The sequence below is a fragment of the Microcaecilia unicolor genome, chromosome 6, assembly GCF_901765095.1.
Source record: "Microcaecilia unicolor chromosome 6, aMicUni1.1, whole genome shotgun sequence".
NCBI lineage: Eukaryota > Metazoa > Chordata > Amphibia > Gymnophiona > Siphonopidae > Microcaecilia > Microcaecilia unicolor.
In genome coordinates this window covers 85,622,883-85,647,223 of record NC_044036.1, presented here as the reverse complement: position 1 = coordinate 85,647,223, position 24,341 = coordinate 85,622,883, and the positions used below count along the sequence as shown (strand labels likewise).

Sequence of the window (24,341 nt, the reverse complement as noted above, 5' to 3'; positions counted from 1 at the left end):
GGCAGAGCCAACAGGGGCTGAGGGAGAGACGTCCTCCGGAGAGGAAATCTTCAAAGTGTCCATGGCCTGTAACAACAGGTTGGGCAAATCCTCTGGGCGAAAAAGCCGCGCTGCAGAGGGGTCATCCGCTCCATCCGAGCGGGGATCCGTCTCCTCCAAGGAATCCGCAAAGGACCGTTGGGAGACCTCAGACACGCTGCCCTCATCTACATCGGAGGAGACAAATTCCTCCAAGGCCTGGGAATCAACCCGAGGGCGTTTACCTCTGGGAACCTCAACCTCTTTACCAGACGAGGGAGCGGGGGCAGCGTTGTGCATGAGGAAGGCCTGATGCAGCAGCAAAACAAACTCGGGGGAGAAACCCCCCAGACTGTGTACTTCCGCAGCCTGGGCAACAGCCCTAGGCGCACTCTCAACCGGCGCTCGCAACAGCGGGGGAGAGGCCTGCTGCGCATCCAAAATGGCGTCCGGCGCGAAACTCCGCGAAGGAGCCGCGCGGGAAGAACGGCTCTTAACTTTAGCCGCTTCTGTGCCGTCGCCCAAATTAAGGGCGTTCATGGCATTAATGTCTCCAACCTCAAGGGCGGCCCAAGAAGAAGCCGTCCGAGCCGCGTGGCCGGCCAAAATGGCGGAGGCGAGGAGCGGGGGATGGGCGTTTATGGCGGGAAAAACCGCCACGCCGGAGGAAGGACCGGGACATTCATCGGTCACGAAACTGCCACCCAACAAGGGCGAACCAGGCTTTAAGACCCCCGCATCCCCTCTAGAAGCGCTCAAGCGACCCGGGGAGCGACCCTTTGCGCCCTCGCCCTCCGACGCCATGTGCCACGAGGAGAAGAATCGGGGAACCCCCGCCCGCTATAAAAAGGTAAAATTACCTGCTGTCCGCTCCGAGTTGTAACGACCTGGTGTCCCAGTGAGTAGCTGCAATAGACGCTTAAATAAACGTCGAAATAAACGCCTTTAAAGACGTTTAAAATTTTTTTTTTTTTTTTTTTTTTTTTTTTTTTAACGGAGCCAGCGGGAGGGGGGAGAAAAGGAGGGACCTGGCACCACCAGGTTTGCACTTGCTCAAAAGAGCCCTCAACCCCAGGCACTCAACAAAACCTAAAAATTAGGCTTGGAGGCCTAGCCAGAGCTGCTGCTGCTGTGTGTGACCACCACCTGCTGAGATAGAGAACATACTGGGGAGTTTCCGGCAGCACATGACCACATATAGGGAGGCAAAAGTTTGCTCTCTATCTCCACCTGCTGGTAGATGGACACAACCCACCAGTCTATGGATTGATCAGCTTGATGATATGGAACAATTGTTAGATGTAATGCAGTTGTACTTTGAAGCAATTCCAGATGTTGCTGCTGCCACCTCAGTCAACATTAACTGCTGGTGGCTGCCAAGAGGAAAAGAGAGAGAAGTGAACCATAGGGGGAGGGGGCACTGCAGGAGTACAGGGAAATGCTGGAAGGAGGATGTCAGACTATAGGAGGGGGAGAAACGGAAGTTAAATTGTTAACCCATTAACGTGTTAAATATGCAGCCTTAGTTTTGACACATTATTTCATCACATGACACTATTTAGCATGCTTGGTGCTACTGTTTGCCAATATGAGATTTAACGTGCAACCAATCAAAGAATACCTAGGCCACAAACCTCTAGTGTGGTTTTGGGGGGGGGGGGGGGGGGGGTGATGACTAACGTTTTAGCCTAAGGGCTATACTACCTCTCCATCTGAATGATGGATGGACCATAAAAGATCAGAGTTTCAGCCAAGAAGCAAAGGGAGAAGGAACAGATATGTTCTAAGGCACAAAAAGGACATTCCATTTGAGCTACTTCAAGCCAACAAACCACTTCTTACTTGTATAAACAAACCATGATCCATCTCAGAGTGGACCTATGAAAACCTCCCACAATATTTCTGCTTTAGAATAAAACCTTCCTCTCTCATAATACTACAGTACCATTTGAAGAAAAGCATGGTGCAGTGAAAAAAAAAAGCATCCTTTTTATTGGCCCTTTAATAGATTACTTTGCTTTCCATTTCCTTCAAGATCAACACAACTAGAATTCTATTATCTATAAGCAAATCCACTTTAATAATAACTCGAGTAGCTGTCACCTCTCAACTAAACTACCACCTAACAACACTAAAATCTATACCCTATTTTTTTTTTATTAAGCTGAAAACCTATTCAATATGGTGAATTCCCTACTACAATGCCTCGAGAGATAAAGCCTGTTTAGAGTGGATAAGTAGCTCTAGTAGTTCAGATCCCACAGACACCTAACCCTCTATGATCTTACAAGAGAAGGGAAATGGGACATGATATACTGCCTTTCTGTGGGTTTTGCAACTACATTCAAAGTGATTTACACAGTATATTCAGGTACTTATTTTGTACCAGGGGCAATGGAGGGTTAAGTGACTTGCCCAGAGTCACAAGGAGCTGCAGTGGGAATTGAACTCAGTTCCCCAGGATCAAAATCCACTGCACTAACCACTAGGCTACTCCTCTACTCTGTTGTCACTCAGCCGCTTATGAGATCTTGATGCTCACGAGATACTGTATGACTAAATCAGGTTTTACAAAGAACTTTAGTTTCAGAGATGAAAGTCTGGCTAGCAGGAGGCTATCAAGTTCTGTTGATTCAGTTTGATTTAGCATCAGCATTTGATGTTGTTGATCACAAAGTTCTGTTATATTTATTGGAGGAAATTGGGACTACAGGATTCATTCTAAATTGGTTAAAGGGTTTTTTTACCCATAGATCCTATTGTGTCAAAATGAACAATATGCTTACTCCATCTTGACCATCTAGGTGTGGAGAGTCTCAGGGCTCCCCTCTTTGAACAATATAGGCGAATGCATTGGTGTTATTGGATAAAGTTTTGGATAAACTTGTCAGTGTAAATAAGAGTTCTTGCATCACACTGTTGATATGCAATAAAGGATATGCTAACCAATATTAAATGCTTGGCCTGAAATGTTGGTTTTTTTTTTTTTCAAACAAGGCAGGAGATTTCTATATACCTTGAGACTAGGGAGCACAGCACCACTGATATCGGGGAGGAACCTGGCACCACCAGGTGTACCCCTGAAGCCCACCCGAGGGGCCCTCACAACCCTGAAGCTCAAATGTCCCACTGACCAGGCCAGGGGTAAGGGGAACGAGACAGGGTGAAGACTGTGTCTGGCAGGGTGCTATCACTAAAAATTGCTTTCTTTGTAAAAAAAAAAAAAAACCCCAAACGATAATTATATGCCTAAAATCATTCCTAAATAGATTTCAGAGCTGATGTTGATATCATGCCTACCTACAATGGCTAATGTTAGGATTTGAATTTCAGAGTTTCTTTAGTGCCAAACTGGGGGTTTTTTTTGTTGTTATTGTTTTGTTTTTAACTGTTCACTGGAACAGATGATGGACTAGAGAGCTTGTATATATTTCCTGAATACTATTGCATTATTTTGATTTTTTTTTTTTTGCACTTAATTCATGGAGTGTATTCAGTGAAGGCTAGTGGGGGGGGGGGGTAACAAGAGAGAGAGAGAGACACACACACACACACAAAGTAGACAAAGCGACGGGGTCCGATGGGATAAATCCAAGGGTGCTCAAGGAACTCTGAGAACTTCTGGCGGCTCCGCTGACTTTCTTCAATGCTTTCTAAAGTGTCTGGTGTGGTCCCAGAGGACCAGAGAAGGGAGATGTGGTCCCTCTGCACAAGGGTGGAAGGAGAAGGTTGGGACTTACAGACCTGCCAGTCTGACCTCTATGGTGAGTAAACTAATGGAAACGCTTCCAAAGCGGAGAATTGTGAAGTTTCTCAAATTGAATAGAATGCAGCATCCCAGGCAACATAGCTTCACTAGAGGCAGGTCGTGTCAGATGAATCTGATCGACTGGATGACCAAACAGTTGGGACATGGGAGGGGCTCTGGATATGGTGTATTTGGATTTCAGCAAGGCCTTTGACACTGTTCTGTACAGGTGACTCATAAATAAACTAATTCCCCCGGTATGGGACCTACAGTAACTGACTGGGTTAAAAATTAGTTGAATGGAAGGAGACAGAGGGTAGTGATAAATGGAGACTGCTCTAAAGATAAGAATGTCATCAGTTGAGTACCGCAGGGATTGGTCCTAGGGCGGGCTCTTAGTAACATCTTTGTGAGTGATATTGCGGAAGGGCTATCTGGTAAGGTTTGTCTCTTTGCAGATGATACCAAACTCTGCAACAGGGTTGACACCCCAGAGGGTGTGGATGACATGAGGAAGGACATAGCAAAGCTTGAGGAATGGTCCGATATTTGGCAACTAAGATTTAATACTAAAAAATGCGGGGTCATGCACTTGGATCACAAGAATCTGAGGGAACAGTACAATACAGGGGGTGAAGTGCTTCTGTGTATGAAAGAAGAGCAAGACTTGGGGCTGTGTCTGATGACCTTAAAGTAGCCAAACATGTAGAAAAGGCAACAGTCAAAGTCAGAAGGATACTTGGGTGCATAAGGAGAGGGACAACCAGCAAGAAGAAAGAGGTGATGATGGTGCCCTTCTATAAGTCTCTTATGAGGCCACATTTACAGTACTGTGTACAATTCTATAGACCGCACCTACAGAAAGATATGAACAGGATGGAATTGGTCCACTTCAATCTGGCTTTCGCCCCCTTCATTCAACTGAAACAGCGCTTGCTAAAGTCGCCAATGATCGGTTCCTGGCAAGATCCAAAGGTCTCTATTCTATCCTCATCCTTCTCGATCTGCTGCTTTTGACACTGTTGATCACAGCCTACTCCTTGATACGCTGTCCTCACTTGGATTTCAGGGCTCTGTTCTTTCCTGGTTTTCTTCTTACTCTCCCAGCGTACCTTTAGTGTATACTCTAGTGGATCCTCCTCTACTTCTATCCCACTGTCAGTCGGTGTACCTCAGATCTGTCCTGGAACCTCTTTTCTCCATCTATACTTCTTCCCTTGGTACTCTGATCTCATCTCATTGTTTTCAGTATCATCTTTACGCTGTTGACTCCTAGATCTACCTCTCCACACCAGAAATCTCAGCAGGAATCCAGACCAAAGTATCAGCTTTCCTGTCTGACATTGCTGCCTGGATGTCTCACAGCCATCTGAAACTAAACATGACCAAGACTGAGCTTCTTATCTTTCCCCCTAAACCAACCTCTCCTCTTCCCCCATTCTCTATTTCTGTGGATAACACTCTCATCCTCCGTCTCAGCTCTTAACCTTTGGGTCTTCTTCATCTCTTCTCTTTCCTTCTCTGCACATATTCAGCAGACTGCTAAAACCTGCCGTTTCTTTATATCAGCAGCAAAATTTGCCCTTTCCTTTCTGAGCACACTACCAGAACCCTCATCCACTCTCTTATCACCTCTCGCTTAGACTACTGCAACTTGCTTCTCACAGGTCTCCCACTTAGCCATCTCTCTCCTCTTCAATCTGTTCAAAATTGTGCTGCATGACTAATATTCCACCAGTGTCATTATGCTCATATTAGCCCTCTCAAGTCATTTCACTGGCTTCCTATCCGTTTTCGCATACAGTTCAAACTCCTCTTATTGACTTATAAGTGCATTCACTCTGCAGCTCCTCAGTACCTGTCCACTTTCATCTCTCCTTACATTCCTCCCCGGGAACTCCGTTCACTGGGTAAATCTCTCTTATCTGCACCCTTCTCCTCAACCGCTAATTCCAGACTCCGTTCCTTTTATCTTGCTGCATCATATGCCTGGAATAGACTGCCTGAACCAGTACATCAAGCTCCATCTCTGGCCGTCTTCAAATCTAAGCTAAAAGCCCACCTTTTTGATGCTGCTTTTAACTCCTAACCCTTGTTCAGAACCCTTATTTTATCATCCTCTCTTTAATATTCCCTTAGCTCTTGTTTGTCCTGTTTGTCTGTCCTAATTAGATTGTAAGCTCTGTCAAGCAGGGACTGTCTCTTCATGTTCAGGTGTACAGCGCTGCGTACATCTAGCAGCGCTTTAGAAATGATGAATAGTAGTAGCAACAAAATTGGTAAGCGGCCTTGGACACAAAACATAAAAAGACTTATGAACCTCAACATGTATATGCTGGAAGAGAGGAGGGAAAGAGGAGATATGATAGGAACATTTAAATATCTCAGGGGTATTAACATACAGGAAGAGAGTCTTTTTCAAATACATGAAAACTCTAGAATGAGGAGGCATAGGATAAAGTTAAGAGGAAATAGGCTTAAGAAGAATCTAAAAGCATTAATTTACAGAAAGGGTGGTGGAAGCATGGAATGGCCTCATGGTGGAAGTTGTGGAGATGAGGACCGTGTCAGAGTAAGAAAGCATGGGACAAGCACATGGGTTCCCTTAGGAAAAAGTGGAGTTAAGGGTTACAGAGGATGGGCAGCCTGGATGGGCCATTTGGCCTTTATCTGCCGCCAGGTTTTTAGTAGAAACAGAGAATTATGACTGGTATTAGCAACAGAGGGCTATATTTTATGCACATAGTTTTATTAGAATACTTTTTTTTTTAAAACACCATCATGTACACAGGTGAATCAGTATACAACTCTGAGCGCCAATACAAGTTTTGTAATACCAACAATATTTATTAGCGCACAAGGTTATCTAATTATCTACTCATACATCCACCACCGATTCTGAAAAAGTGTTCAAGGCTATAATCAACAAACACTGTCCGACATCACTCATCAAGAGTACAGGTGTTTTCAGTTCTTGAAACACTTGCTTTGGATGCAAAACTACTCCTGCTCCTAAAGAAAGCAGAGATGATAACCCAGGCTACATAACTCTTCTAACCTTGTTTCCAATCAGGCATATTTCAGAAGCCGTTAACCGCAAAACACTGAAAAATACAACCATCCCATCTCTTCCCCCAAATGTCTGGCAAATAATATTAGCTTAGATCACTAATTAAAGCTAGCACTGATCACCTAGAAGCACAACTTTAGATACATAAAGACCCACTTTCCTTTCCCCTTCTCACCTCTTGCACAGCAGTCGCCATTCCTTCTCACCAAGCTCAGCAGACAGAAATGTGAAGTGAAAGAGTGGAGAAAAGCGTACAACTCCTGAAGCGCACGCTTCCGGTTTCCCCGGCGCTCTGGAATCTTCCGGAGAAATCCACGCAAACGTCACGTCAACTCCTTCATTCACCCTACTCAGGACCGGATCATCAGTGAGGCTGTAGTCCACGACGCCGGCGGCAGCACTAAAGGGCGCCAAACCAAACGCCCCAGCCCATGACGTCAAACGGCTCATAATTTGCATTCTGCCTGCCTCCCGCTCCTTTCCAACACCTACTGGTCTGGTATTTTTGCCGGCGCCCACCCTCACGCACGTGGTCCGCTATCTCCAAGGAGGTACTTGCACCGGGCCTTCCCTTTGACCTGTCCCGCCCTCTTCTGACGCAACTTCCTGTTCAGACGGTGCAGGCCGCAACGCAGGCGCAGGCAGCCTTTCTTCAATATCGCTACCGCGGCTACAGGGCCGATCTTCCGAGATTTTACTGCATATGAAAGAAAAAGGTAAAGCCAACGAAGAAAAGATTATTAGAAATAACGGGCTGCACATGAGTGGTCCATCTGTAAAGTCCAAAGCTGTTCCAGTTGGATAGGCAGTACCTTAAAAGGTGAAAGAAAATCAAGATTTTTTTTTTTAACTTGCTTGACATCTCTTTAATTTATTTGAAAGCTTCCCATATATTTGGAAATAAAAAATTGAATATCACTAAAACAGTTTAAAAATTATTGTAACTGGTAGAAACATTAGTTATAAACTCTGTATTTTGTGCTAATTTTTCTATATTGTACCAGCGACTTCATAGTAAGAATCCTGAAAGGTAACTTTAAAACAATACAGGAACGTAAGACCTTTGAAGTCAGAATGATTGAATATGTTGTTTTACTTATATATACTGTCATCTACCACGTTTGCTTATTTCCGATCGGGCGAATAAGGGCAACCTTCGAAAGCTAATCGAGAAATGTATTATGTCCAATAAAAAAAGGTATCATCTTATTTTCTTTTCCATGTTTTATTTTGTTTGATTTCTATTGATGTCAAAAATAAATATTTTGTTTCTTGCAGATTTCTTTTGTTTAGACATAACTAAATGGGCAATATAGTCCATTGGTTTTCTTTTGTTTTGTTCTTGTCATGACTTATGCTGTGCCAAAACTGAACACTATTATCTCTTCTATCTGGTCCGTAATAAAAGGAGCTCATTGTGAATACTATCCACCCAAAAAGGTTGTTTTGTGGCTGTACATTAAGAATTGTGATACTGAATAAATAAATATTTTTGTTTCCTAGTCATGCATCCAGAGGTTATATAATCCTTTTCAAGAAAGCCAGCTAATCATTTGACTTATTAGTGGAACATAACCACAGAGGCATGGTATGGTCACATTTTTAAATATGGTAATAGTGGAGTGGAGGAGTAGCCTAATGGTTAGTGCAGTGAACTTTGATCCTGGGGAACTGGGTTTATTCCCCACTGCAGCTCCTTGTGACTCTGGGCAAGTCACTTAACCCTCCGTACCCGTATATAATATGTAAACCGCTTTGATTGTAACCACAGAAAGGCAGTATATCAAGTCCCATCCCCTTTTCCTTTCCCTAATACTAGAGCCCAACTAAGGAACAGGTTATTTTGACTTAGTCTTTACAGGACCAAACTTGCTTTCCTTGTGCCATAACCATCCAGCTGGATAGGCAGTGTCTTAAAAGGTGAAGGATAAAGGATTTTTTTTTTACATTTATATCCCACATTATCCCAAGCAGACGGGTTCAATGTGGCTTACATTTGAAAATACAGTGAAAAATTTGGCGCCCTTTAGTGCTGTTACACTGGACCAGAGCCTCACCTGGTCCATAGGCTGAGCTGGCCTTGGATGAGAGCTTTATAGTTAGGTTGTGTGCACCAAGGAGGCTCCTTGGAGTGCACTGTGCTGGAGGGAATTGGGAAAGCCGAGAAACGCCACACCAGTTCTAGATTAATTAATGTGCGCCACCAGTTAGGATGCGTTATTAGTAAATCTAGAAGCTGATTGAATTTCAGTTTCGATTATGGTGCCAAAACTGACCCCAGATCCTTTTTCTGCCCACTTTTGGTTTCAGTCGAAACTGACTAGGTGTTTTCTGTGGAAGCTGAAAATTTGTGTTTTGTTCTGTCTCTCTCCCTCCCCCCTCTCCACCCTGCCTATCTGAAGATGTCCCCCTTGGTGGTTTTATAATCAAGGATGGTTTAGGGATATAGTCGGGGTAGGAATGATCCCCAGTTGTCCCTGCCTATGTTGGCTTTGCGCTCAAAATGCCACTAGAAGCTACAGTAGCCAATCTCTGGAGACTTCTGCTCTTGCCCATGTCGGTTCTACTTGCAACTGGGGATCACTCCAGCCCTGACTACACCAATAGACCTCCATAGATTGTAAAATAGTCTGGGGGGGGGGGGTACTCTTTTCATTCTTTTTTTTTGTGTGTGTGTGTATAGTGTGATTATAAGTAATAGTTATAATCTTGCATAGTAGTTTATATGGTAAATAGTGTGCTCCAAATAAATGCTTTTGATACAAAAAATTAGGAGGATTTTTTTAAGTCTGTAAATTTGGGATGATAAGCTCTTTAAGAATCAGCCTCTCTGTGGAGATACGACATCAAGGGCCCAATGCACAGAACTTACCGGGCCAGTAAAGTGGATTTTTGGCTGGTTCCTGCTGGTTTTAGTGAGTACGGTATTCAGTGACATATAAACAAAGTGGCTGTGCATGCTTTTTACCATTCGTGGTAGCAGACAACAGAAATCATATGCAAATGTATTAAAATGAGCTGGTTACTATTTAAATATGTATTCCGAGTGATGCACAAAATGCAGTCCCTTGTTTAGATTTGTAAACAGTTTGTAAAATACATCATATAATGGTTTTACAATGACTTAACATGAATAGATATAGGTAATAATTATCTTAGGATGCAGCAATTCTTAGAGGGAAATGAATATAATATGGAGATTGCACACTGTCACTTCTGCAAGATATCATAAAATGGCAGGGAGGGTCAAGAGGAGGCCAGTCTAAGGATCTGAGTGCTAGAGAGGATGATATGAGAGCTTTGGGGGAGAAATAATATATGGAGGGCTTTGTAGAAGGGAAGGGGTATCCCACAAATAATGTAAAGATTCTATATGTGCCCCCCCTGTCCCCGAGGGTACGATGCAGTGAAAAGTTGAGCGAGAAGCAGAGGGCTGCTGTCTGCAAGCTCTGACATTGCCCAGTGCGCCTCATTGGTTCTCATTCATACAACCAAACTTTCATTTTTAATTTCGGTTTTGACCGAAACCAGGTGATATTTCAGCTGAAGTTTCTGTTCCGGCCAGAAATCTTTTAGACAGTTTTGGTAGGCCTCTAATAGGTCCCATTGCATGCTGACATGTAGTAGCATTTTCTAATCGGTGGCCTGAGGAGAGGATGGGACAGTTACAATTATTGTTGTTTGACTGAGAGGAATTGCTGCCACTGCAGCTGGAGTAAGGACATTAGCCCTTCAGGTCAGGCCCAGCCAAGAGGGGAACCAGTCATTGCAATTAGAAATTGGAAGAATAAAGGAAACAGGGAAAGGGCAAAGGAAGGAACAGCTGGAGGGAGGGAAGAAGCTTGAGGGGGAGAGCAGAGTCAAAAGTGGGGAAAAGTAAAAAGCATAGGTATTCCTGTACTAGGACTGACCAAAGGTCTATCGAGCCCAGCATCTTATTTCCAGCAGTGACTGATCCAGATCACAAGTATCTGGCAGAATCTCAGAAAAGTAAAATAGATTATGTTCTGCTTATCCCAGGTATAAATAGTTGATTTCCCAAAGTCCACCTTAATAATGATTTATTGACTTTTAAAACCTAGCTGCACTAATGGCTTTTTACCACATTCTCTGACAATGATTTCCAGAGCTCATTCTACAATTTGTTTTAAATGTACTACTTAGTAAATTCATTAAGGAATCTATTTACTAAGCTGCACTAGCGCACAGCCAGCCATACTAGCAGCTTAGTAAACCCCAGTGTTATGCGCTCTAGTTTCTTGTATTTTTGGAAAGCGTAAACAAGTGATTTATATCTACCTGTTCCATCTCACTCTTAATTCTATAGACCTCTATCATATCTTCCCCCAGCCATCTGTTTTCTAAGCTGAAGAAGAGCCCTAGTCTCTTTAGCCTGTCCTCATAGAAGAGTTGTTCCATCCCCTTTATCATTTTTGGTTGCTTTTCTCTGTACCTTTTCTGCTTTATCTTTCTTGAGATGTAGTAACCAGAATTGCACACAATATTTGACCTGTAATTGCACCATGGAACTATATACTAGGGGTTCTCAACCCAGTCCTCGGTATGTTCCGACCAGACAACTTCTTAGGATATCCACATGAATATGTATGGAACAGGGTGGGTTTGTACGAGGACTGGGTTGAGAACCCCTGAACCATACAAAGTCATTAATGTGTTTTATGAAAAGTTAGTTCTATTAAAAACTTTTTTAAAAAATGTAAAGAACTGTTGCAGGAATAGGTGAACCATAACAGATCAGAGGCTGCTTGCTTTTGTGACCACTTCACTCAGGTATAGAATATTCATCAACAGATTACCAAGTTCCAGGAGGGAGATTTTAAGCCAGTCCTGGATTTCTGACAGCCCCATCACACTGCATTATGGATTCTGAAGCACTGATTTTGGTGGAGAGAATCAGGAACTACAAATACCACACTGCTTTAGGATGTAAGATTAAAACCAGGACTGACGAAAAACCTCTGGAACTGGATAATTTGATAGCTCTGCATTCCCATCAAAAAATATCAGTCAAAACATTTTTTTTCATAAAATGTGCTTTTCTAAGTAGCCATACGTTCTAAACTTGTTTAATAATTTTCTTTCTTATGACTTTCCATCTTTGCAGCATAAGATAATTGGAAAATAAATCCAACAAAGTGGGCTGTAGTCTATGAAAGCTCAGGCCTCAATAAATTAGTTAGTCTATAAGATGCCAACTTCTTTTGTCAAAATTTCTTTACAATAATTTTGTGTTTCAGATCCGGCAATACTGGCGCAGACGGAAAGTAATGGCAGCCTCCATTTTGAGCTGTATGCTGCGGGGAACAAGACAGGTTAGTTTGTTGGCCACTCTCTGGGGACTGAGGCCTAGGATGAAGAAAAGGAGAGAAACATAACATAGTAGATGACTGCAGATAACCTGCATAGTCCATCTGGTCTGCCCAATAAGATAAACTCATAGCATATGATACGATATAACATATCTTGATTTTAATCCGTCCTTGCCATTTCAGGGCACAGACCGTAGAAGTCTGTCCGGCACTGGACTTACTCCCCAACTACTGGAGTCGCCTTTAAAATCCATTCCAGACCATCTGTCTAGCTATAAATGGGGCACAAACTGTAGAGGTCTGCCCGGCACTGACCTTACTTCACAATTACTGGAGTTACTGTCGCGCTGCTAAGTTTCTTTTTGTTTTTTTTAAATTTCATTTTCTTTCCATATAGCAATGGTTCCCTAACCTGTCCTGGTGGAACCCTAGCCAGTCAGGTTTTCAGAATATTCATGAGTTAGATTTGTATGCACTGCCTCCATTGCTTGCAAATCTAACTCATGAATATTTATTGCAGGTATCCTGAAAACCTGACTGTCTGGTTCCTCTGGAAGGAAATGCAGAAGAGAAAGTCAGAGTTCTGCAGGTAAAACAATGCAGTCCACAAAAGCAGAACAAAGGTTGAAAGGCTTTTATTCTTGCCACTTAAAATACAACCCGACATGGCCACATTTCGCCTCTCTAGAGGCTGCGTCAGGGGTTTGTAATTATTAAGGTCCCAAAAGCACATACACCTAATAGTGGATTAGTCCAAATAAAAGCAGCAAGGTATACTACTGTGTGTGAATCTAGCGGCTGAGCTGTTTTTCTTGCTGCTTTTATTTGGACTAGGCCACTAACTATTAGGTGTATGTGCGTGGATGAGAAAATAGTACAAGGATGAGTGATTAAGATTTGTTAGGAACTTAGCAGCATTCTGGGAAAGAGGGAGCCTGTTCCAAAAGGATGGGCTCCACGTTAACTGGGATGGAACCAGGCTGCTGGTGCTAACATTTAAAAAGGAGAGAACAGCTTTTAACCCATTAGTGCCCATTGTTCCCATATGGGAACAAATCAATTTGTTACCATATGACTTATTATGGGAACATTAGGCACTAATGGGTTAAACCAAAAAGGGGGGGGGGGGAGCCGATAGTCACCCAGGAGCGCATGGTTCGGTGTGGAGTATACTTGAATGATATTATTGAAATAGGATAATAAATTGGTTTGAGTAATGGTGAAAGAAAGTCAGGAGTGTGTATGTTTCAATATTTTTATTGGTGCTACAACAAAGTTGAACATACAATAAACACCAAAGGCCATAATAGCAAATATCACTGTCTGATTGAAATAAGTATGAACAAGACAATTGTATCATCAACCACATGCTATCCATTTTCTCCCCATCCTACCCCACCCCTCACTATTATCTACAGTGCAACTAGATGGTTAAGAAAGTTACAAAGTATATCATGAGGAACCCACAGGAATGAAATACCATCCCCTTAGCTGTGCTCCCCATTCCCAACCTGTACCCGATCAGCCATATACTTAAATCCTTCCCCCCTTACTCCTCCCAACACACCTCTCTCCACTTCCACATCCCAAGTCCGTAGTCTCCTTCCTCCCCCCTCCTGTACCCTCTCCCTCCCAGTACCAGTCTATCTAAATAGCCAAGTGTGACTCCCCAACCCTATCACCAGAAAGGACCCTACCCGACAGGCCACCAGATCCTAGCGTTATAAATTATTTACAAGGAGACTGCGGCCCTTTGGACTCAGAATTTGCAAATAATGGTCCCAGAGCTTCAAAAAGAATTGTTTACGTTTGTAGGAGCCACTCGCCTCCTTAGCTTTCCAGGTGGCTAGTATATGAACCTGGTTACACCAGTGCCAGAATGCCGGAGGGTCTGATGATGTCCAATATTGCAAGATCACTTTTTTGGCCACCATGCTAAGCTTGCGACATAAAAGGTTGCTGTATCTATTGAGGGGCCGGAGCGCACCCCGCTTATCTAGTAATAATTGTTCCGCCATCCCTTGGACAGTGTGGGCCAGTATCCAAGATAAAAAGCCCCTGATCTGTCCCCAAAAGACTTTTAGGGCATTGCCAAATCGCATGAATATAAGTTTGTCTCTGTTGTTTACATTTAGGACAGCTCAACTCCCCCTCTCCGACCACATGTGCAAAGCTGCGCTTTAGCCCAATATGCTCAAAGTATTACTCGATATCCGCACTCCCTCAGTCTCGCCTCTGTAGTGAGCGAGAATATCCCCCTTAACGTATCAGCAACATCCCAGTCTCCCAATGATACCCCCAAATCTTCTTCCCATCTAGCTTTCAACCATGTAAAATCTTTATCTGGTATCCCCTTGATTAGGGCCCCACGCAGATTGGAAACAGACAGGCCGCGGATCTCAACCTCTTGAAAAAATTCTCAAATTTTAGCCCCCCAAATGTGTTCCCAATTGCATCCTATCCAAGGATAAAACATAATTCTTGAGCTGTACATAGGCAAACCTATGTTGCCGCATCTCAAGAAAGATATAGAACTGGAAAAGATGCAGGGAAGGGCGACAAAAATGATAGCGGGGATGGGATGACTTCCCTAAGAAGAAAGACTAAGGAGGCTAGGGCTTTTCAGCTTGGAGAAGACACGGCTGAGGGGCGACATGATAGAGGTATATAAAATAATGAGTGGAGTGGAACAGGTGGATGCGAAGCATCTGTTCACGCTTTCCAAAAATACTAGGACTAGGGGGCATGCAATGAAACTAAAGTGTAGTAAATTTAAAACAAATAGGAGAAACGTTTTCTTCACCCAACGCGTAATTAAACTCGAATTCGTTGCCGGAGAACGTAGTGAAGGCGGTTAGCTTGGCAGAGTTTAAAAAGGGGTTGGATGGTTTCCTAAAGGACACGTCCATAGACCGCTACTAAGTGGACTTGGGAAAAATCCACAATTTCGGGAATTACTTGTATAAAATGTTTGTACGTTTGGGTAGCTTGCCAGGTGCCCTTGACCTGGATTGGCCGCTGTCGGGGACAGGATGCTGGGCTCGATGGACCTTTGGTCTTTTCCCAGTATGGCATTATTTATGTACTTACGCAAACCTATTACCCCATTGCTGTCCCACCCAGTCCTGCAATCACTCATATGAGATCAACTGCCCGTCCCTGTTCAAAATATGTTTTAGTAATGAAATGCCTTCCCCCCCATACCCCAAAGATTGGACTATCCATGCCTGGCTGAAAAGCCACATTACCTCTGATGGTAAGTTGGTCAGACATTAAAGGGTTAGCCCCCAGCCTCCCCACCAAGAAGCGCCACAGTTCCTGCAATGGCCTTAGTAACACACTTCTTTTCAGATGAGAAGGTGTTTGCGACGTTGGCAGATGTAGTAGTCAGAAAAATTTATAAGGTGCATAGTATAAACTCTCCAGTTCTATAGGTGTGTAGATCTGTGTCTGACCGAACCAGTCTCCCAGATGACGAAGCAAGTATGCTTGGTTGTACTGTTGCAAATTGGGAAGACCAAAGCCTCCCCTCCTCCAGTCACCCAGCATAACTGACAAGCGCATCTTTGTTTTTTTCTTTGCCCAGCAAAAACCACTGATTAACCGATATAGACTCCTCAAATCCTTCTTAAGAATCCTGATCGGTAGCACCTGGAGAACATACAGCCAATGGGGGAACTGAACCATCTTCAACAGATTTACCTGACCCAGCAGGGTCAAAGGAAGATCTCTCCACTCTCCCAGCCACCTTTTAGTGCTCTCCATGAGGATCTCAATCTTGAGCCTATATAGGGACTCGGTATTTGTTAAGTGGGAAAAGGCAGGGATTAAGGCATTGGATCATAGTGGGGGATGATGGTACTATTGTTTCGTACGTGGAGTTGCAGACTCGGGTGGGAGAGTCTTGGAATAGATTTGCCTATGCTCAGATAAAACATTATATAGAGGGGCATAATTGAACGAAAACGTCTATCTCCATGGGCGTTTATCTCCGAGAACGGGTCCGTGAAGGGGCGGACCGAACCGTATTTTCGAAAAAAATAGACGTCCATGTTTTATTCGACAATTTGTGAGCTGGGCGTTTTTGTTTTTCAGTGATAATGGAAAATGAAAGCGCCCAGCTCAAAAACGAATAAATCCAAGGCATTTGTTCGTGGGAGGGGCCAGGATTCGTAGTGCACTGGTCCCCCTCACATGCCAGGACACCAACCGGGCACCCTAGGGGGCACTTTTACAAAAACAAAAAAAAAGGTAAAAGAGCTCCCAGGTGCATAGCACCCTTCCCTTGTGTGTTGAGACCCCCATATCCCCCTCAAAACCCACTGCCCACAAGTCTACACCATTATGATAGCCCTAAGGGGTGAAGGGGGCACCTACATGTGGGTTTGGGGGGTTGGACGACTAATAAGCATTAAGCAGCACAATTGTAACAGGTAGGGGGGGGTGGGCTTGGGTCCACCTGCCTGAAGTCCACTGCACCCCCTAACAACTGCTCCAGGGACCTGCATACTGCTGCCAGGGAGGTGGGTATGACATTTGATGGTGAAAATAAAAAGTTGTGAAACATCATTTTTTGTGGTGGGAGGGGGTTAGTGACCACTGGGGGAGTCAGGGGAGGTCATCCCCGATTCCCTCTGGGGGTAATCTGGTCATTTAGGGCACTTTTTGGGGCCTTATTCGTGAAAAAACAGGGTCCAGGAAAAGTGCCCTAAATTCTAGCTACAAACGCATACTTTTTTTCCATTATCGGCGAAAGGCGCCCATCTCTTCTCGGCCGATAACCACGCCCCAGTTCCACCTTCACCACGCCTCCGACACGCCCCCGTCAACTTTGTACGCTTCCGCGATGGAGTGCAGTCAAACGTCCAAAATCGCCTTTCCATTACACCGATTTATTCGTTTTTGTGAGATAAACGTCTATCTCCCGATTTGGGTCGAAATCTAGGCGTTTTTCTCTTTCAATTATAAGGTGGATTGTCTCCTTAGAGGGATCCGTGGGGGGGTTTCATTTAGGGGTACGGGTTAGAGAATTCTTTCAAGACACGCCGAGTGATGAGCTTACAGTTTCAGGACTTCATAGATCGCTGATTAGGAAGTCACCAGGCAAAGATTACACTAGTATTAAAAATAGTTAGGCGCGGGATATAGGTGTCTTGTTGAAGGATTGGGATGTGGCTACCGCGTTGAGAGGCATTACAACAGATGAAAGATTGAGGAGTGTGGTTACAGGGTGATACTAAGGGGGCATATATGACTAGAGCTCAGTTGGCACATATGGGAGGGCATGGAGGCACGGCATGTTCCAAATGGTGGCAAGGCCCTCACTCCTTCTATCATGCTGTGTGGGCATGCCTTAAAGTGCATAACTTTTTGGGCCCAAGTTCGAAAATATCTAATTCAATTGGTGGGATGTACGATCCAAGGATTAGAAGTTCAATTCCTGTTGGATAAATTCAGGGCGTTCCGCCCCATGCCTAGACTGGCTAGTATTTTGTGTCGTAAATTGGTTTTAGTGGCTCGGAAAACAGTTTTGCAGTATTGGACATCTTCGGATCCTCCTAAGTTTTGGCATTGGAGGAATCAAATACATCTGCTAGCCACATGGGAGGCGAGGGCGGCAAGGGGGTCGTTGGGCCATAGGAAGAGGTTTCTTCAGATCTGGGATCCTTTTCTGCAGTCTCTCAGTCCTAAGGGTCGTAGTTTAATAGTGAACAAGATATAGTGGCTTTAGGAGTCACAGCTGTCCGGTATATGCGGTAGTTTGGGGTTCGGGGAGGGAGGGTGGGTTGGTTGGTTGGTTGGTTGGTTGGTTGGTTGGAGTCTATTGAGAGGTTATTGTTGGACCGATTAAAGGGATAGTTTAGGTCTTGGTGAGAGGGCCATATGGGCAAGGGGAATGGGAGGAGTCTGTGGGCATGGTGGCATGGGGTATAGAGAGGTAGAGTAATATGTTCGCATTTCAAGTGGGTTGTTATTAATAAAACTTATAGTCTGATGGTTAGTCGGTCATCAAACATATGGTTGACACACAAAACCCTTCTTTCTTGGAAGGTGTAAATCCTGTTGCTATACCAGGTGGGCAATAACTCAGTTCTCTTGAATAGGTTGGTGTATAAATTTGGGAATGGGGGGGTTACTATGGGAGGGAGGAAGATACTTAAAAACTTGCGGAGGGATTTTCTTACTCTGTATTGTTCTGATTGCTGTTTACTTAAGTCAAACATATAGAGAATGTTGAAATGTTTCATTGGTTGATTTCTCAATAAAAAAAAAAATGTTGAAACATAAGAACACATCTTCTATTGCAGGAAGGACTGTGGAAAACAGGAGAGCTAGACTGAATCTTGATATTGTTGATGACTTCTTATTCATCCACAGATTAAAAAATCATAACAGTGCTTCATAGGGCATATTTCTCCCCTTTAGACCATACCGAGCGGGTTGTATTTTGTACCCCTGGACATTTTAACAGGGTGGATTAGGATTCCTTGGGGTAGTAGAAATCAGCTATTGTTGGGGTTGGAAGGGTAGAGGGTGGTGGTGAGGAGGAGGGTTATTATAGCTACTTGCTGTTATTATTGTTTTCTATTTGTAATTTATACACAATAGTTGCACAGCATATTCCTTTTTATACTTCAATAAAAAGATTTAAATATAAAATCATAATTGTTCGAGGCTTCTATAGATGAGGACAGAGCCCATGGGGACAGAGACAAACTTTGTCCCCGTGTCATTCTCTAGTCCGCATCCTGGAGAGTTGGGCTTTTTTGAGTGCTTAGATTACCGTTTATGTATTTATTAAATAATAAGTTTTTTAAAAAGTTTTAGTTGGGGATCTTTTAACAAGCGGCAGTAAAAGGTGGCCCACAGTGGCATCTGCACATGGGATTACCATGCACCAAGGCCACCTTTTACCACAGGGTTTTTTTTTTAAAGGAGGCAGTAAGTGGCCATTCAGTACTTTAAAAGATTTGCCACGTAGCCATTTACTGCTGGAGCCCTTACTGCCTCCTATTTAGGGGGCAGTGAGGGCTCTGATGGTAATCCCACTAGTGCTAGATAATAAAAAATATATTTCCTAGCACCAGAAATGGTGTGCAGCAGACCCAGAACTACCGGCCGGCTCCAGGGTGGATTTGCTGCACACAAACCCAGCAGTAGCCCTATTGTCTTTTTAGTAAAAGGGCCCCTTAGTTTGTCATTCCAAACCATTCTGTACATCACTGTGACTGAGTAGTAGTTTTTCATTGGGATAATACTTCTGGGGGAAGGGGTTTAAAGGGTAATTGTTTTAAAATTTAGTGGTAAACATGTTAATAAATTACAGTTTCATGGTAAACCCTTGTTTTTTTTCTATGTATAATAGAATATTGAAAACCCAATAAATATGAAAGTTAAAAAAAAAAATAAAAGAAGAAACACAATTGAAAAAAAAAATGTTTAGAGCATCAGCCCCTAAATCGGGTTATGAATCCTTACTTCTGAAATAATTCTGTCCTTACTTTCTTGTCTCAGCTGTTTCCCTGGCCAGGAGCTGAAAACCCAGTCCAGATAAGAAGTTATTATGTGGACTGGAGGATGCTGCGTGATGTCAAGAGAAGGCAGATGGCCTACGAGTACGCAGATGAACGACTGAGAATCAATGCATTGCGGAAAAACACCATTCTCCCCAAAGAACTGCAGGTAAAAGACCTGGTATTAGAGTCAACCTTTTCTGTCTTTTCCATACTTCCAAAAAATGACCAAAAGCAAAAAGGGAAGAGAGTAAAGGGTAACTTTTCTGTGAATATGGCAGAAGCCACTGTTTTTACCCTAGTTGGAAAATTCACAGTAGTGGCAGAGAAGCTATTTTTCTTGTTTAGTGGGTTTTATTCTCCACTTGACAAATAAATAAACCCAAAGACTCTCGGGAACTGCCTTTTGTTAAGTTGCAAGTTCCTCCCCCAGCCTGCAGAACATCCAGTTCTAAAATGGTGGGTTTTTTCATTGCAGTATGTTTGTATTTCCTATTGGAAGTCTCTTTCAAGGAAAAAATAGTGAATTTTCCTATTCGTTTTATATTCTGTGCATGTACATTGCTTCAATAGCTTTCGGACTTGTAGGTGATAAGAAATTAAATAATAACACAACACCAAAATGCCCTTTTGGTAAAGTGTTCTAGGTTTGCACCTATTTTTTGCTAAGCGCAAAGCATGTGTTCCCAGTATGTCCCTGTACAATTACTGCACAGAAAAATACTTTACCACACCATTAAATATGTTTACACATAGCATCTGTGCACTATTTAGGAGGAGGTAAGCATTTCAACAGTATCTGCACCAGTGACACTGCATCATAAAGTACAATGACTACCTGCAGTGTGCAGTCCATTCCCATTTCCTACCCCATAACACAGTGTTCTGTTAGAATGGCTGTGCTGTTACCACATGCTAATTAACTTTAGTAAAATGGTATCTTAGAGGCAGATGCAGCAACCAAACGTAAAAAAATCAAAATCGTTAAAGTCCCTAACGATTTTAAAATAACGAAAAATGCACCAAAAAAAAAAGTCACACATGCTGAGATCGGTAGTGAAACGTACAATGTATCAAAGAATCACAATACACATCGTTAATCGGCCCCCAAATCATGCGCAGAGCAGCCAAGCGTTATGTTAGCTGCTCTGCGCATGCCACAAACAGTCAAAACACAGTCAAATCGCAAGCACATGGCTCCCAAATAAAAACAAAAATAAAAAAAAAGGGTCGGGAGGGGGCAAGGGCGCTCATCAGGAGCGTCCTGTACAGACGGCCTTGCCCCCAACACCCCCGCTGCTCCCCACTTTCCGCCGCTCCCCCCACCCCGAAAAAGCAAAATTCTAGCAGCCCCTGCCCCCTCCCCACTTTCCGCCGCTCCCCCCACCCCGAAAAAGCAAACTTCTAGAAGCCCCTGCCCCCCTCCCTTCCTCACTACTCTCTCACCTCAGCTCCGCCTCCCGACATCCTCCATCCGTGCCCCGCCCCCTTTTGGGGTCGTCGCCGCCATTCCCCTCCTCCATCGGGCCCCCCTTCCTCTTACCGGGCCCGTGCAGCGCCTCTCTCCTCTGTCCGAAGGCGCTGCACGGGCAAGAAGAAAGCTGAATCAGCTGATGCCTGCCTTCGCGATGGCGCGTCTTTCTTCTGCTGCGCCCGCCCCTGTCTGACGTCAGTAACCTACGTAGGTTACTGACGTCAGACAGGGGCGGGCCCAGGAGGAGAAAGACGCTCTATCCAAGCTAGGCGAAGGCAGGCATCAGCTGATTGAGCTTTCTTCTTGCCCGTGCAGCGCCTTCGGACAGAGGAGAGAGGCGCTGCACGGGCCCGGTAAGAGGAAGGGGGGCCCGATGGAGGAGGGGAATGGCGGCGACGACCCCAAAAGGGGGCGGGGCACGGATGGAGGATGTCGGGAGGCGGAGCTGAGGTGAGAGAGTAGTGAGGAAGGGAGGGGGGCAGGGGCTTCTAGAAGTTTGCTTTTTCGGGGTGGGGGGAGCGGCGGAAAGTGGGGAGCAGCGGGGGGGGGGGCAAGGCCGTCCGTACAGGACGCTCCTGATGAGCGCCCTTGCCCCCTCCCGATCCTTTTTTTATTTTTATTTTTTATGTGTTTTCTGAGGTCCTTTGGACCAATCACAGCGCTTTTAGCTCTGCTAATGCGCTGGGATTGGCTCAAAGTTTGTTTATTTTTTCACTTAACACTTTTTCCTGCCACGGAGCTGTCCTAACGAGAGGTCCAGACCTCTCGTTAATTTTCCTGCCTTTTTCCTGCGTAAAGGCAATCGGAAAAGGTTAGTGCATGTCGTTTCAATGGGGTTTTCACACTAATTGCTCATCTCCATTCCGTTTTCGTTAGCTGCTACTGTCGTCGGAAAATAGGCTTAAGTGCATGGAAAGGATAGGAAATTCTTCCCTGAGGGCTCATTTAACGATGAAAAACGTTTAGTGCATCTACCTCTAAGTCTTAGAGTATGTTGACTTGCCACTCTTGTTGTCACAGGAAGAAGCTGATAAAGAGATCGCAGCCCTGCCAAGAGACAGCTGTCCTGTGAGGATCCGTAATAGGTGTGTCCTCACATCCCGACCACGAGGTGTGAAACGACGCTGGAGGCTTAGCCGCATTGTTTTCCGTCACCTTACAGACCATAACCAGATGTCTGGGATACAAAGAGCAATGTGGTAGCATATGTCTGGATGTGGATTCTGTGTGACTTTTCAAGCTGCAGGGTAGAGTCCATCTTCTGTTAATGTATAAAGGATTTCTCCATTTTCACTACTGAGGCCTCCAGCAGATGTGAAATTATAAACTCTAAATTATCTGAAGCCAGAGAAATTTTAGTTTCCATCTTCACCATTAGATCTGAAATGTACTAATCCAATGGGAAAAAATAGTAGAAAAAGAACCCTCTACCAAGAGATGGCCCAAAATATACAATGTGGAAATCTACGGTGCACAAATTCAACCAACACCATCAGGCTTTATAGATTTTTTAATGTAATAAAGGCTAAGAGTGTCATTAAATATCTGCTTTATGTTGATTTATTAAAGAATAAAATCAGTTCTTTTGATTTTTCATAACTGCTTGAGTCAAGATCTGCTTATTTTTATATATTAGCTATAATTACTAGAAAGAGAAAACAAATGTGTCTATCAAATTGAAACCACAGAGTGTACACAGAGGATGACCTTGTCCTTCAGCAGTCCCTAATAACAGTGGTCTGTATCCCTGAGTTAGTCACACTTAAAAGTCAGTGAACATAACTGGGTCAGACCAATGGTCCATCTAGCCCAGTATCCTTTTTTCCAAACAGTGGCCAAGCCAGGTCTCAAGTACTGACAGATACCCAAATTGTGGCAACATTCCATACTAAAAATCCCAGGGCAAGCAGTTGCTTCCCCATATCTGTCTCAATAGCAGACTATGGACTTTTCCTCCAAACCTTTTTTTAAACCAGATACACTAACCGTTGTTACCACATCCTCCGTCAAAGAGTTCCAGAGCTTAACTGTTCGTTGACTGAAAAACTATTTCCTCCTATTTGTTTTAAAAGTATTTCCATGTAACTTCCTCGAGTGTCCCCTAGTCTTTGTACTTTTGGAACGAGTAAAAAATCGATTTACTTCTACTCCTTCTACACCACTCAGGATTTTATAGACCTCAGTCATATCTCCTCTCATCTATCTCTTTTTCAAGCTGAAGAGCCCTAACCTCTTTAGCCTTTCTTCATACAACAGGAGTTCCATCCCCTTTATCATTTGGTCGCTCTTCAAACCTTTTCTAATTCCGCTATATCTTTTCTGAGATACAGTGACCAGAACTGAACGCAATACTCAAGGTGTGGATGCACCATGGAGCAATACAAAGGCATTGTACTATTTTCGGTCTTATTCACTATCCCTTTCCTAATAGTTCCTAGCATCCTGTTTGCTTTTTTGGCTGCCGCCACACTCTGAGCAAAAGATTTCAGCACATTATCTACAACGACACCTAGATCTTTTTCTTCAGTGCTGACCCCCCAAGGTGGACCCTAGCATCAGGTAACTATGATTCAGATTATTCTTTTCAATGTGCATCACCTTGCGTTTGTCCACATTAAATTTCATCTGCCATTTGGATGCCCAGTCTTCCAATTTCCTAAGGTCTTCCTGCAATATTTCACAGTCCGTATGTGTTTTAACAGCCTTGAATAGTTTTGTATCATCTGCAAATTTAATCACCTCACTCGTTCTGATTTCCATATCATTTATAAATATGTTAAATAGCACCTTTCCCAGTACAGATCCCTGTGGCAAATCCCCTGTCAGTGGACAGAAGAGACTAAAGGTTCTTTTTGCTAAGGTGTTTTAATGATTAGCATGCAATAAATATGACCCCCATTATATTTCTGTGGGCATCTTATCATTTAGCGTGAGTCAAATCTGTTAGCGCAGCTTAGTAAAAAGACCCTTACAAACCTTATACAGTGCAATCCGCTTAAGTGCAAGGGTCTGGACCAAAGAAATGTATGCAGTTAACCGGAGTGTGCACTTAACTGTTGTGACCCAAAGAAGCTTGACATCTGATAAACATATGTACAGTACTGTTTATTATACGTATAGTATACAGTCTCCGTTAACTGACAGGCATACTTGAAGTAATCAGTTATAGTCCTCTGTACACTATTGG

The 24,341-nt window shown here is 43.7% G+C and overlaps 2 protein-coding genes across 2 annotated transcripts in view; one reads left to right on the top strand and one right to left on the bottom strand.

Moving 5' to 3' along the window:
- The window catches only part of CACYBP (calcyclin binding protein), a 57,936-nt gene extending 50,779 nt beyond the window's left edge, over nucleotides 1–7,157 (bottom strand). Inside the window, exon 1 of the mRNA XM_030206302.1 lies at nucleotides 7,012–7,157. Within this exon, the coding sequence (XP_030062162.1) occupies nucleotides 7,012–7,032 (21 nt within the window). The 5' untranslated portion in view covers nucleotides 7,033–7,157. The remainder of the gene's footprint in view (nucleotides 1–7,011) is intronic.
- Nucleotides 7,158–7,442: 285 nt separating this feature from the next.
- Nucleotides 7,443–22,696, top strand: LOC115472153 (28S ribosomal protein S14, mitochondrial-like). Its single transcript, XM_030206303.1, has 4 exons — nucleotides 7,443–7,552; nucleotides 12,095–12,169; nucleotides 19,682–19,849; nucleotides 22,175–22,696. Exons 2-4 carry the CDS (start codon nucleotides 12,125–12,127, stop codon nucleotides 22,355–22,357), a joined length of 396 nt encoding a protein of 131 aa, XP_030062163.1. The 5' UTR covers nucleotides 7,443–7,552; nucleotides 12,095–12,124; the 3' UTR covers nucleotides 22,358–22,696.
- The last annotated feature ends 1,645 nt before the right edge of the window (nucleotides 22,697–24,341 follow it).

Coding starts and splice junctions, on each gene's coding strand:
- LOC115472153 (XM_030206303.1), top strand. CDS start 12,125: ATGGCAGCCTCCATTTTGAGCTGTATGCTGCGGGGAACAAGACAG. Junction 12,170..19,681: donor TGCTGCGGGGAACAAGACAG/GTTAGTTTGTTG, acceptor TTCTTGTCTCAG/CTGTTTCCCTGGCCAGGAGC. Junction 19,850..22,174: donor TTCTCCCCAAAGAACTGCAG/GTAAAAGACCTG, acceptor TTGTTGTCACAG/GAAGAAGCTGATAAAGAGAT.